General features: G+C 44.0%; 2 protein-coding genes and 2 non-coding genes across 4 annotated transcripts in view; all 4 read left to right on the plus strand.

Annotated features, from left to right (window-relative positions):
- Positions 1-4,015, plus strand: part of LOC144935538 (synaptic vesicle glycoprotein 2C-like) — a 67,545-nt gene extending 63,530 nt beyond the window's left edge. Inside the window, exon 14 of the mRNA XM_078862293.1 lies at positions 991-4,015. Coding sequence (XP_078718419.1) covers positions 991-1,174 — 184 coding nt within the window. The 3' untranslated portion in view covers positions 1,175-4,015. The remainder of the gene's footprint in view (positions 1-990) is intronic.
- A 1,663-nt stretch (positions 4,016-5,678) lies between these two features.
- Positions 5,679-5,750, plus strand: TRNAD-GUC (transfer RNA aspartic acid (anticodon GUC)). Its single transcript has one exon. It is a non-coding gene; the product is annotated as a tRNA-Asp (tRNA).
- Positions 5,751-6,493: 743 nt separating this feature from the next.
- Positions 6,494-6,565, plus strand: TRNAD-GUC (transfer RNA aspartic acid (anticodon GUC)). Its single transcript has one exon. It is a non-coding gene; the product is annotated as a tRNA-Asp (tRNA).
- A 3,885-nt stretch (positions 6,566-10,450) lies between these two features.
- The window catches only part of IQGAP1 (IQ motif containing GTPase activating protein 1), a 72,916-nt gene continuing 69,696 nt past the window's right edge, over positions 10,451-13,670 (plus strand). Inside the window, exon 1 of the mRNA XM_078862294.1 lies at positions 10,451-10,787. Coding sequence (XP_078718420.1) covers positions 10,724-10,787 — 64 coding nt within the window. The 5' untranslated portion in view covers positions 10,451-10,723. The remainder of the gene's footprint in view (positions 10,788-13,670) is intronic.

The raw sequence follows: 13,670 nt of genomic DNA on the forward strand, positions 1-13,670 counted from the left end.
AAATTTTGAATTCCATATACTGTTTAACACGTAAGCTTTCACGACCAATATCATCCATAATGCAGGGTTTTTTTGGATTAGATCGCGGAAATATATGTGTCGTTAAACGCGCCACCACCTGACACAGCCAATTAGTAAGGTTTGTCACGTAAACAGAACATGCAAACTCGTTACTAGTACAGCACACCGGTGTGTTGGAGAGCCAAGCCACAACATTTACAGATTGTAAATGTTATATATTTACGCAATCTAACCCAAAAAAACCTGTATTATGGTCCATACTGTGTACGTTAAGTGGTTATATCAACAAGCATTGTGGATCTCTCCAAGAATGCCATGCAGTCTAAACACCTTTCACCTGTACATATATTGTTGGGAATGTGTTCGTTACAACAAACAAAGCAAAATCTCCCAATGTCTGCATGCTCAAAATGACCTCATAGTCATTGTTCATGAAAGTGATCATGATAAAATCAAAGTAACTTCCTGTTAACACTACAACTGAAGAGTGCTCGACCTCCGTCGGCTGCCCAGAGGCAGTGGTGGACATACTCTTAGTTCTTTCGGTAAAGTCACGTAGGTAAAAAATGAAATTAAAATTAATAAAAATAAAATAATAATAAATCACGACGTTTCGGAGGCAACACAAGTCTCGGTCATCAGGTGGGACCGTCACAGCCAGATTTGCTGCATCAAGTGAGGCAGGGAATCAAGATGCAAGCTATTAAATACAAGTTAAGGGGGAGAAGGGGGGGGCTTATCAGAATGTGGTAGCCAATGAATGGAACTATCGGGAGGGGGGGGGGGCGGGGTTAAAAGAGAGCACGAGGTGGACACTTCACATTGCTCCGGCGGTGGCCATGAGTCTCTTCGTAGGTCAAGTAATCGAACACTGAATGACGATGAAGTCATGGAGCACAACAGCGACTTGCACTTTGAGCCACCTTGTTTACCAGTGAAACCTTCTTGTGCGCAACTACCCCGTGACAGGGTCACGGGCTTCGGCTTCCTCAACTGCCTGTGCCGGCTCGCCGCGGTGCTCGGCAACGTCATCTTCGGTTCCCTGGTGACCATCACCAAGGTGGTCCCCATCCTGATCGCCTCCACCGTCCTGACGTTGGGAGGACTCATCGCTTTCCGGCTGCCTGACACGCGCAACATCGTTCTCATGTGAGCGGAGGGGGGGGCCACCATTTGGTCCCACTGCCGGGGTCAAGACGCACACAAAGACACACACATACATACACGCACGCACGCGCACAACATGCACGGGCGCAGAAACACGTACTGACACGTCCACCTGTAGCCACAGCTGGCCATGCTTACGTTGCGGTGGTAAGAAGGTCAGTTTTGTATGTATTGTGATATCCACAAACCTGAAGTGGAAAGGTAGCTGGCAGGGCTGGGGTGGGGGGGCAGATTTATATCCGATGGCTTTGCCCCCGCCGCACCCCCTTACTGCATGGATGATGCACTATGGGTAATTGCTGGGGGTGCTCGCCAAATTAATCATGCTTTTCTCAATACAGTATTAAGGATATTGTTTTAAAAATGGCACTTTGTAATGTATTATTATGATGACATTACCGTACTACCGTATGTAATGTATTAATCTGTATACTGTCATTATATTTTTTGAAATGTTATAATATATTCTTATATATGCTGTAATTCTCCATGTCATTCAAAGTGTAATGTATACACAGTAGTGGTTGACCTATGGGTTAACTGCCCTTTGCCACAGGAATGTTTAAAATCCCACCATGGGCTCAGGGCCATAATCAGATTATTGCTGTGTCCGAGTGGTGGAATTCTTTAACTTTTAAGTTGGCATACACAATAAAATGTGGTTTATATATCAGCATCAAAATGAATATGCAGCTCTCAATTGTATGTATGTTGAACTTCTTTCGTACCGTACGTAGCCAACCGTGCTAATCGGAGGAACTGCAAATGCTACATTGTACCGCATTCGTATTTGAGCGTTATATATTTGACTAGGTGCAATCCCATGAAGGCTAACCTCTAATTGTATACAGTATACAGTACAGCATATGAACCATGTTAATGTTATTCTTGTGTTTACATTAATTTACATCATGGCAAATAACGAGTTTCCCCGACAACAATTATACTACCAAAGGGTGGCATTCAGCCACGTACAACTAAATTCAATGTCAATACTGATGACCCAAACAAATTATGCCTATAAATGCATGCAACTGCTACACATACATTCACATTACAACAGTCATATAATTGTACACGACATAACAAATGCCGGTCAGCGACACACAAGAACACTGATAACATCACAGATGCTACAGCTGAAACGACGGTATGTATGTAGAACTTCTTTCGCACCGTACGTCAAGGCCGTAGCCATGGAGTCAACATTGGGGGGGACCAAATCTTCCAGGGGGTCTGGGGGTCCCCCCCCCCAGAAAAAAAAATCTAAATTTGAAAACGAATTTCCTGCCTAAAATATTAAAAAATTCACTAACACATGGGATTTACTTTTTATTTATTTCTTACAATAATGTCTAATAGTGTATTGTATTAGATTGCGCTGTGTTTTCTTTTTTATCTTTTCTTGTTTCATTGTATGTAATGGCAGAGATTAGGGATTTATAAAGTACAACCATAACCACAATCATATAAACATACATCTATTTTATAGCAATATATTGGAGGGGGGGCATTTTGAGCATATTTGAATATTGGGGGGGGGGGGGGATGTGTCCCCCCCCCCCCCAATATATATTATAATTACGGCCTTGTCGTACGTAGCCAACCATGCTTATAGGAGGTGCGAGTGAAGGCCAACACATGTAGTAGTACATCATGCCCAACCACATTATATGCAACATCACACATACGGGGACCGAAGCAGCCACACGCATTGTGCAATGAGCAACCACACGAAACACGTAATCTGATGATGTTACACCACTGGACCGCATTGCAGTAGCTTCTGGTCTGTGGCCTAGGTTTTATGTTTTTAACACACCGCATGTGCCAAAGCTCCATCAAATATCTGTGGCATTTGCTGTAACTAAAGCCATGTGAAAGCAAAACAAGAAAAAAAATATTTGAACGTGCTTTCTAAATTGCTGCTATCTGTAAAACGTTTGTGGCATTTGTAAAACTTATAATTACGTTACCCTGTAAAATATACCCGTGTACGATGTGTTTGTTACGCCGTTGGAAAAATTGCATGCGTTGTGTGAAACAAGTGTTCCGAAGTTCTGAATTACAGGATAAAGTGAAGTCGATGTTGTTTTAAGTGGGTGCCGTGGAATTTTACTGTAAATGAGAACACTTTTTTACAATGTACATTGTTTAAACTTTGACAGCTGCAGTATTTAACGGAGGTGAAAGGTCTGGAGTAATTAAAATATTGTCAGTCTATTGGCTGGTGGTGTAAAACAAATTAAGTGGCATTTCCATCAGTTTGTGTCACCGAAGCATTGTGATGTTTATAAAATGAAGGTATTTTATTCAACCAGCCACGATAGCATTTGGAAATAATATAAAGTTGCATTAAGATGCATTATAACAGTTGGTGATGATGATGAGAATGATGATGATGTTATATTACTTCTGTAATACAATGATGACCGAACCAACTTAGATACATTTAGAAATCGAGTAAAATTGCATTTCCAAATGGCCAAGAGGCTTCCCCATCGTGAGAAGGCCACAGCCTTGCATGTTCCTGCACTGCCCCTCAAAACTCAATGGACCAAACCTGAGTCTCATAATCTATAGTTTGTGTTTTCATTGTGCGCAAGAAATTCAATCGCCTGTACATAATCACGCTCTTACGCTCTCTGAGAATGCTCTGCTCTAGTGCCTGATGTTGTTGCCTCTTTACAGACCGTGTTGTTGCTTCAGGGTTTGAGTTTGCCAACTGTTGTGTCTTCATTAAAGTTATTGCAAAATCCTGTTCTGAATGAAGCTACCGAGTATTTCTTATCTAAGACGCCACTTCGCACATTTAATCACACCTTTTAAGTACTTACGAAACAAAAACTCTGACCACAAATAAGTCACAAATTATGATCTTCTTACGTTAAAAATAATGGCATTGCAATTGGTGAATAAAATATGTATGAAGTGCCTTGCAACACATTCCTGCGGAGGGAGCTGGTAGGAACGTTGGGTTGCTCGGTCAATGGCCAGGGTCAACGGCGGCGTGGTGTATTCCGCAAATATGCCCGACTGTGAGGGCGGGCACAAGCCGGCGTGAGTAGGTTAAACGTTGAGTTTTATAAGGGCACCACGGGGTGACCAGCCCCTCCCCACCCAGCCCCACCCCTCCCACCCCACACCCAGCCCCAGCCTCCCCACCCAGCCCCTCCCCACCCTCCCCTCCCTCCCCACCCAGCCCCTCCCCACCCTCCCCTCCCTCCCCACCCAGCCCCTCCCTGCACGACGGACGGACACAATAATTCCCTGTGGGCTAGTGTAACAAGGAGGTTCCTACCAGTAAAACTATACTGCTTTGAATACATGTGTATCCACTGCATTAACCCATTGACTCAATTGCATTGTAAACTTGTCAACAATGCACAGAATATGAAAAGGAAATAAAAAAAATTGCCATTGCATCCGGGCTGTGATGGTTTGCTATCTCGCGGGCACCAGAACCTCGCCCATCGCGGGGTCTTCCCCATCGCGGATTTGACCGTTCGCTCCAAACGTATCGAGGCGTGATAATTGTTTTTTTACCCTTTTATGTGGCAACAAAACTGACACCTTTTTTTTACAAGGAGTCGTGTTTGCATTGACCACAATACCTGCGGTCAGAATGCAAACAAAAAACACAACTCTGATAATGTATGCACTGTCCTTGAAATTGATTGGTCCACACCCGAGACAGCTTTCCTTAGAGCCTAGTCTCACATGATGTTGGACCAGATGACGCCAAAAGGCGCACAACTCAAAGACAACGCACCATCAGAGTATGAGAGCTCGGGGTAAGCATTTACACCATTGGTGTATCGAGGTGTATTCAGTTCGCCGATCGCGCCCCCTCGTGGTTCGACCAGGGGCCGTCCATAAATGACGTCACGTGATTTTGGCCGATGTTTGACCCCCCATCGTCACACGGCGTCACAAAAAGTCAGACCCCCCTCAAATATGACGTCACAAAGCTCTGCCCCCCCCCCCCCCAAATAAAATAAAACATACTTCAAATCGCTTTAAACTATTGTCATTGTAGTGCGTATTTAATGTGGCGCTGCACTCTGATGTTGTAGGAGAAAACATTTATTAAAAAGTCTATTTAATTTAGTAGAACGTGTTGTCTATATTTATTTAAAGTTACGCATTTTAATGTGACGTCACATTTCTCACCCCCCCTCGTCACAAATGTCTGACACCCCCCCCCCCCCCAGGTGCATGACGTCATTTATGGACGGACCCTAAGCAATGTGTTTTGGGTTAGATCGCGTAATTATTTAAGTGGGAGAGTAAACCCACAACATTTACAATTCGAGTCCGACGTTTCGCTGTTGATTACAACGAGCTTCATCGGCCTGATGTCGGGTGGTGACGGATTTAACCCCAAAAAAACCTTTATGATGGATACTATTGATCGCAAAAGCGTCCCTGATTTAGTTTAAACTTCTTTAGCTTTTAGTACATCACGGTTCAGTGTCGATGCCAGCTGGTCCTCGATAGTATAGTGGTTAGTATCCCCGCCTGTCACGCGGGAGACCGGGGTTCAATTCCCCGTCGGGGAGAGCTATAATTTTTTTAATGTTTTTTTTTTAAAAAGCACATTAATTCTAGATTTGAAGCTCTCGTGACTGCAAGGATTCATATTCTTAGGCGCTTTCGGTAAAGTCACGTAGGTAAAACATTAAAAAAGTAAAATAAAATAAAACAAAAATCACGACGTTTCGGAGGCAACACAAGCTTCCGTCCTCAGGTGGGACCGTCACAGCCACGACAGCTGTATCAAGTAAATGAGAGATTGCAGGAGCTACCACTCCGTTTATATAATGGTTGGAGAAGGTGGTGGGGCAAGGGCCGCATACTTTTTTATTAATATGGTAAGGTGGGGCTTAAGAGGGTGAGCCTTTAATAAAAAAGTATGCGGCCCTTGCCCCACCACCTTCTCCAACCATTATATAAACGGAGTGGTAGCTCCTGCAATCTCTCATTTACTTGATACAGCTGTCGTGGCTGTGACGGTCCCACCTGAGGACGGAAGCTTGTGTTGCCTCCGAAACGTCGTGATTTTTGTTTTATTTTATTTTACTTTTTTAATGTTTTACCTACGTGACTTTACCGAAAGAGCCTAAGAATATAAAAGCACATTAGTTTTGTCAGGTGAAGTTCATCGAGCGTTTAATAATCTGCGCAAAAGAAACAGATTTTTGTTTCCCCCGTCCAACGTTCTCACGTAAAATCCTTAACCGCGACATGATTTTGGACTTGTTTAGATCTCGATATGTTACGATTCAGGAACGCTCATAGCTAATCCTCGATAGTATAGTGGTTAGTATCCCCGCCTGTCACGCGGGAGACCGGGGTTCAATTCCCCGTCGGGGAGAAGCTTGCATTTTTTACCGCTTGCGATTATTTTTGAAAACTTATTGTTCACTTCTATCCACGTGATTTTCACATAAATAAGTTGTGGGTCTCAATAACATGATTAAACAAATTCCCACTTATCGTACATTTCGATTTTATCCTGTATACTTGAATAGTGGATACTATACAGGAGTGCACTTTATTAGCAGGGTGTTTTCGAGTTATAACAAAACTGAACACGAGAGGGCGATATTTACCAACTCGCGGCTTCATCAAAATTATCTTTTTATACATTTCCATGACAGAACATTGTCGTCAATGTGGCATGATAAGGAGACAATACACATTCCTATATCTGTACCTTTTTTACAAATCCAATCACCCACAAGCCTTTCTAAGAATGCATAATTTCAGCAGCATTGGTTCAACACAGCCTCTGTTAGGTATGGCTCCAATTTGGACGCAAGCCACGGAATACTTAACAAGATAACAATTAGCGTCATTGTGGAGAATAATCATAATTTCAACTTGTGACAGTATCCATGTTCTCAGAGGGGTGAGAAACCACAGGTCAAGTGGGAAGGCAGCCTTGCGCTAAGCTGGCTGCCAACAATTTCCCAAGCTCTGGTGTTCTATATATATTGCGGTGTTATATTATCAGCCACTTAATCAGTGTTTACATGTGGGAGGAAACGGGATTGCCCGCATAAAACCCACGCGTGCGAGGGGGAAACACTCTATCACATACAAACAGAAAGGATGGAGTCCACATTATGTTGTACTGCATTGTCCTGGCGATGCCCATGGGAAGTACGTTTCGCAACGCTTGTTTGATCTACCAGCCCTCGGCTCCACAATGCAGGATTACAACATGCGCCAACACACCCAGGGAGTGGCACACCAATGTATTTTTTGTTCTCCACAAGGATGCTCATTGTGGCGTTAATTTATACGGTATCAATCCTTTTAAAATTGACTCGTAAACTGAAAAAAATGCAAATAGTAAACTTATATTGCAATGTATCATAAACCAAATAGTAATGCTACTGCAGTTGCAACACTTGGAAACTTAGGAATTTTGCTTTATACAAACAGTACAGTGTGTGTTGAAATAATTACTTGTATATCAATGCTGACTATTAAAACATGCAGCACGTCGAAAAGCATGTTTTTTTTAATGTAAGCTTTTCCGAGGAATATTATTTACAATACTGATGAAAACATGTTCCAGATGGCCAAACACTAACAGCCCTGAACATGGAGCTACCCATAACGTGCTTAAGATTGTTATAAATGTTTTCCATGATCAAGTGAATAATTTTCTTCTAGTTTTGTAAAGCCTAGTTAGATTGAACTTACAAAATATTTACTATTCTTTGGCTCTGTCGGTAAAACAATTATGTATTATTTTATTTGAACATATCTACGTGGCTTTACCGAAAGACCCAAACAATATTAATTCCAGCAGTAACGAAAGCTTTAAGTCAAGATTTTAATTATTTACTGTTTCGTAATTTAGGCTTTGGTATGATAAACACAAATACATGTGCATACAACATTTTTTATGTATTGCAATTTACACTCCAAATTGATAATCTAAATGGATGGTTCAATAATCCTCTTGGGAAGCCACTTGAGGATAATTTTCATTTTAAACATATCTGCGTTTAGGGCTATCAAGTGATTGGGTGAGAATATGAGTGGGCATATGTGAAACACTCAAGCAGTGGTTGAAAAGCTTCTAAAAGCCAATAATATTAAAGTATTATATGAAAGACGTGGTACAAGGGGTATGTTTCATTTTGGCTTGAAGCGATTTAGTCAATAGGTTAACAAATGTGGATGTTGCTTTGAATGGCAAAGACTTGCCTCCTGCTATTAATACTCTTTGGTTCTTTCGGTAAAGTCACGAAGTTAGAAATAAAATAAATCTACGTCACTTTACCGAAAGAACCAATCCTGCTATTAACTTTATAACTTCCTTAATGCAATGTGTACCCAGTACATTGTTTGTGAATGTTTAGAAATTATGTATAAATATTTTAACGTATGTTATGCTGCCAGAGCTTGGATAAATACATAAATTTCCAGTCAAACTTCCACTGTAGCCCCGGGGTGCGACGTGGCCGAACAAGTGAACGACTTCTTGGGTGACCCTCAACACCATCGCCTGTAAACTCACACGCGCCTGACTTCGTACGGATAGCATCTGTGTAGCAATCACGAATGGGTGTCCAATTTCTGAATACAGTTGATGGCTTCATGAGATAGTGAATGCATTCCACCCAGTCCCGAATAAATAACACTCGCAGGCGTCATCCGTCACCCCCCCCCCTCTCCTCTTTAGGTGCTGCAAAGGGTCATCGCCCAAAACGTCGCCCGTGACATTTCATTTTGGAGGCCACGATGCTCGTGACCAATGTCTCCGAGTTGGTTTCGTTAATTGGGAGTCGTGCAACCACTGCCTAAACTCGGCGGGCAAAGCGTCACCACGTGTCAAGCCCTCTCGTTCTCTGTGCCGCTCGAAGAGTCACGCGAGATCCGAGGAAGTGCGCGGACGATCATTGGCGAAGTGAATTTCGTGAAGTTCGCCGCTGTCGATCCATCCCGGCGCGCCCTTTTAAAAAATATTTATCTTTAAAAAAATATATTCTTCTCTTTTTTAAAGAGTGGTAGGAAAACCCCCCAAAAATACGGAAACATAACGACCGAACGAACTTTTAAGCAGTAAATAACGATAGCATTCGGTCAGCGCTGATGAAAAGTGAGAATGAAATAACCAAAAAGCTCTCACGTGGGGTGAAAACTCTGGGCCCTCCGCGTGGCACCGCCACCGCCCCAACCCTCAGTAGCACCGCCTCCACCCCCCCCAGTAACCACGCCCCCTTCAGAGGTCTTAGCCCCGCCTTCTATTAAACCCCGCCCCTTTTCCGGTTGTAAGCCCCGCCCCCCCCTGCCCAAAGCAACCTTTCGACCAAGTGAAACCATATTCTCAGGAAATATAAATAATTGCTTATAAGGTTTCGATTTAAAGCTTTCGTGACTGCAGGGATTCATCTTCTTGGTTTTTTCGGTAAAGTCACGTAAAATGGAAATAATAAAATAATAAAAATAAAACTATAAAATAATTAGCACGACGTTTTGTCCACAACGCAAGCAGCCGTCCTCAGGTGAAGAACAGGTCTGTCGAGAAGACAGTCTGAATTTTATTATTTCCATTTTACGTGACTTTACCGAAAGAACCAAGAAGATGCTTATAAGGTCTCAATGGTGTAACGTACAATCTCCAAATCTCATCCACTATATATCTCTCTATGGATTCTCAATCTGTGTTCTACGAAGAAGGGGCATTGCCCGAAACGTCGCCGATTATAGTTTTCCTTTTGTAGGACATTTCTACTGAACGGCTTTGTAGACCTCAACACGGCTATACAGTATAGACCTCAAAACTAATTTTCCCTTTACAAGAAGATTACGGGGTAAACCATATGGTCCCACCTGATGACGGAGACTTGTGTTGCCTCCGAAACGTCGTGATTTATTATTTTATTTTTAATACTACTTTTAGTAATTTTTTTATTAATTTTTTTTTACCTACGTGACTTTACCGAAAAAAAACCTAAGAGTATGAATCCTTGCAGTCACGAAAGCTTCAAATCTAGAAATAACCCATATGGGTTTGGCAGCTATCACTTAATCTTTGCGCAACCACCGCCAAATTAGGTAGCAATACCAACGCAACTAATTAGCGATGCAAGCCCCGCCTCTTCCGCGAGATAACCCCGCCCCCTCGCTAAACCCAGCCCCCTCGCTAAACCACGCCCCCTCATTAAGCCCCGCCCCCTCAATCAGCCCCGCCCCTCGCCAAGCCCCGCCTCTTTATTTTCCTTGCATCCCCCCTCCCCGCCTGGGAGCTACGCGCGCCCACCTCCTGCGAGCGAGCCGCGGAGGGGAACCGTGAGGGCGGACGGCAGAGAAAGCGCGGGAAGAGCTAGAGCGCTTCCCCCCTCGTCTCTCTGGCCAGCCAGCAGAGCCAGCCCAAGTCAACTGCGCACGAGAAGGACTTGTCAAGAAGGAGCGCCCCGCGGGAGGGTGGACGTACGGGGACGACAAAAGCGCGGGAACGCCGAACGCCGCGTGAGGGGCAGAGAGAGAAGCAGCAGCAACAACAGCAGCCATGTCCGTGTCTGACGAGATGGACAGTCCCGGCTACGCTGCGGGGGGGCGACCTCAGTATGGATGTGAGTACAGAAGTCGTTCTTTTTCATCGTAGGGGGGGGGGGGGCATTGACAACTTTTGTAGTGCCGTGTAATGTTGGTGCTGCAAGTACACTCGTGTACAAGACAACTGCTCTGCTAAGGGCGGATATCGTAGAGAGAGAGAGCGCGCGAAAAAAGTTTGTAAATGTTTATCTCCGTCGTCGTGTATCCTGTGAGGCGCGGTCGCGATGCGTAAGGCGCGCGCTGGCGTCGCGGGCCTCTCAGCCAATCAGGCGCAGCGCTCGCGCTACGGGCGAGACCACCTCGGCCACGTTTGCGGGGGGGGGGGTGTTTCTTGTGGGGGGCCCAGCTAAGTCTTGTGGGGGGGGGGGGGCCTTAGACTTGGTTCAGAGATACTTTGTTTTTTTCGGTAAAGTCACGTAGGTAAAATAATAATAATAAATGAAAATAACAAATTTTGTTATTTTTATAATAATTAATAAATAACCATAAAATGAAATAATAAAAAATTAAAATAACTAAATAAAATCACGACGTTTCGGAAGCAACACAAGCCTCCGTCATCAGGTGTAACTGCTGCAGTAATTACTGTAACAGTAATTTTACTTCCGAAACGTCATGATTTAATTTAGTTATTTTCATTTATTTTTATTTTATTATTTTACCTACGTGACTTTTACCGAAACAACCTAAGAGTATGAATCCTTGCAGTCACGAAAGCTTCAAATCTAGAATTGGTTCAGAGATGCCCCCCACGATTACCCCCCTTTTTAACTCATTCCCACGGTGGACTCTTCTACGCCTGTAAACGTGTAACGCTGGAGCTGACTGTGTTGCCTTAATGGTTTCATTAAATTCGAAACAGCGTTGATATTTCAATTGTAAGGTTCGGGGTTTGAGACTGGGGGGGGTTACGTGGTGTGTAGCGGACAGTGCGGCAAAATGAAGTGTACTATTCCGCTCCATCCTCTGCCTGGACTAACCCGCAGTGTGGTCACGTAGACACCTCGACCTGCACAGAGCGTGCACGGCCTCATCCAGCAGTGGATTGAGAAAAGGGCAGCCCGTGTATGAAGCACTGTGGCTAGGATACACTTCATAGTGGTATGACATTCACTGCATTACCACATCGGGTACAATACTGCTGTATGTGATGGTGGAGTGGTGGGACAGTGGTTGGCTCACTGCTGTGAATCCGGTAACGCGAGTTCAGGTACCCGGTGGTTTAGTATCAGTGGACATTGATATCAGAACAGCTCATGCCCCCTCCCCCTACCTCTCTTCCAGCGTGGTGAAGTATGGTAAAAAAAAACCTCTATAACCGACATGGCATGGGGATGAGGTCTTCGTCAGTTCGTACAATGAATGCTTCGTGTGTTGAACTTCTTTCGCACCGTACGTCGTCTACCGTGTAACAGTGATTGTCCTGTGGATATATTCATCCGTGGTATTATGGAGTTTCCTCCAATGGCGTAGAACTGGGCTGGAAAATAACTTTTGGCTGTTTAATATAGAAACAAAATACTGTTTTACGGCTCAACTGTATACACTCATCTTTTACACGACTTACTGTCGTAACTAATATATTTAAAAGCCGTCAGCTTTTTTTTCTAAGTTCTTTACATATGGTCCATTGCTGCAATGCGCTCTACAAATACCTATGCCGATGTGTTTCGCTCGAGTCATCGTGGTGTGTCATGCTTTTGCTATGCAGCACATCGAATACCCGCCCAGTATATACAGTGTAGAGAGAGCGTTGACCGTAGCTTTCCGATGCGAAATTCACATTGGGTCTTACCGTGCAACCTGCAAAACTCATTTTTTAGTTGCTGCAAGTATGTCACGAACGTATGACGTGCTATACCCTATGGCAATAGTACAGTCACGCAAAAAGCATAACGCCGAGATGATATAAATATACATTAACGCATAAAATAACTGTGGACTACAATAATTATATTGCATTGTTCTATAAGTAGTTGGCACAATCTTGGCTTGCTCGCAAAAGCCATCTCGTTTCGAGCAAGACTCTTCGAAGGCGGCATGAAGTGACACGTGTACTGCTCTGCCCTGCCTTTGCGAGTACAGTGTACGTCAGCATGTTAACTGTATGCCAAGCACACCTTGGGCTGCTGGCTGCTTGAACATCGTCGTCACCTGCGAGTCCCGTGACTCGGGGAGTGAGTGGCTGCTGCCCTGCCCAACTCAACCCAACCCTGTCCACAACCCTGCCCAACGCAACCCTACCTTGCCCACAACCCTGCCCAACTCAACCCTACCCTACCCTGCCCAATCCAACTCAACCCTACCCTGCCCTGCCCACAACCCTACCCAACTTAACCCAACATCCCGGCCCAACCCTATTTATACTTGAGCTGTGCCCCCCCTGTTCCTCCGGCGCTCTCCTCATCCCTCCCATCCATCCCCACCCCACGGTTCACCTTTCAAGTCTGCGAACCGCGTCGAACCGTGTCGCGTTTTTGTGGCGACAACACGAAGCATGCGCGTGTGTTGATTGGTGGCCGTGGAAATACATTATTTGCAGAGGGGGAGTTGGTCACATGATACATGTGAGATTTTTTTTTCTTTAAGTTCCAAAATAATTGTTTTGGGCTGCTTCATTACTTGAATGCTGTTGGTTACGCTGAATGTACATTTACTGGTTGCAAACAAGTTGGTGCATACTGCATAGTAAAACGTGACAATTCACAGCACAATGATAATCACCATATTCTGTAAATTGCTAGCATTTATATGCCTGCCCCACGACTTAATAAACATATAAATGATTTTCATCTGTGCTAACATATGAACGCTACTTATTATGGTTATCCAGACCATATACTCAGAGGGGCACAACTGGAAAACATCAAAATATGTGTCCTGTACTTGGGGAAGTTACT

Source organism: Lampetra fluviatilis, chromosome 13 (assembly GCF_964198595.1).
Source record: "Lampetra fluviatilis chromosome 13, kcLamFluv1.1, whole genome shotgun sequence".
NCBI classification, from domain to species: Eukaryota; Metazoa; Chordata; class Hyperoartia; order Petromyzontiformes; family Petromyzontidae; genus Lampetra; species Lampetra fluviatilis.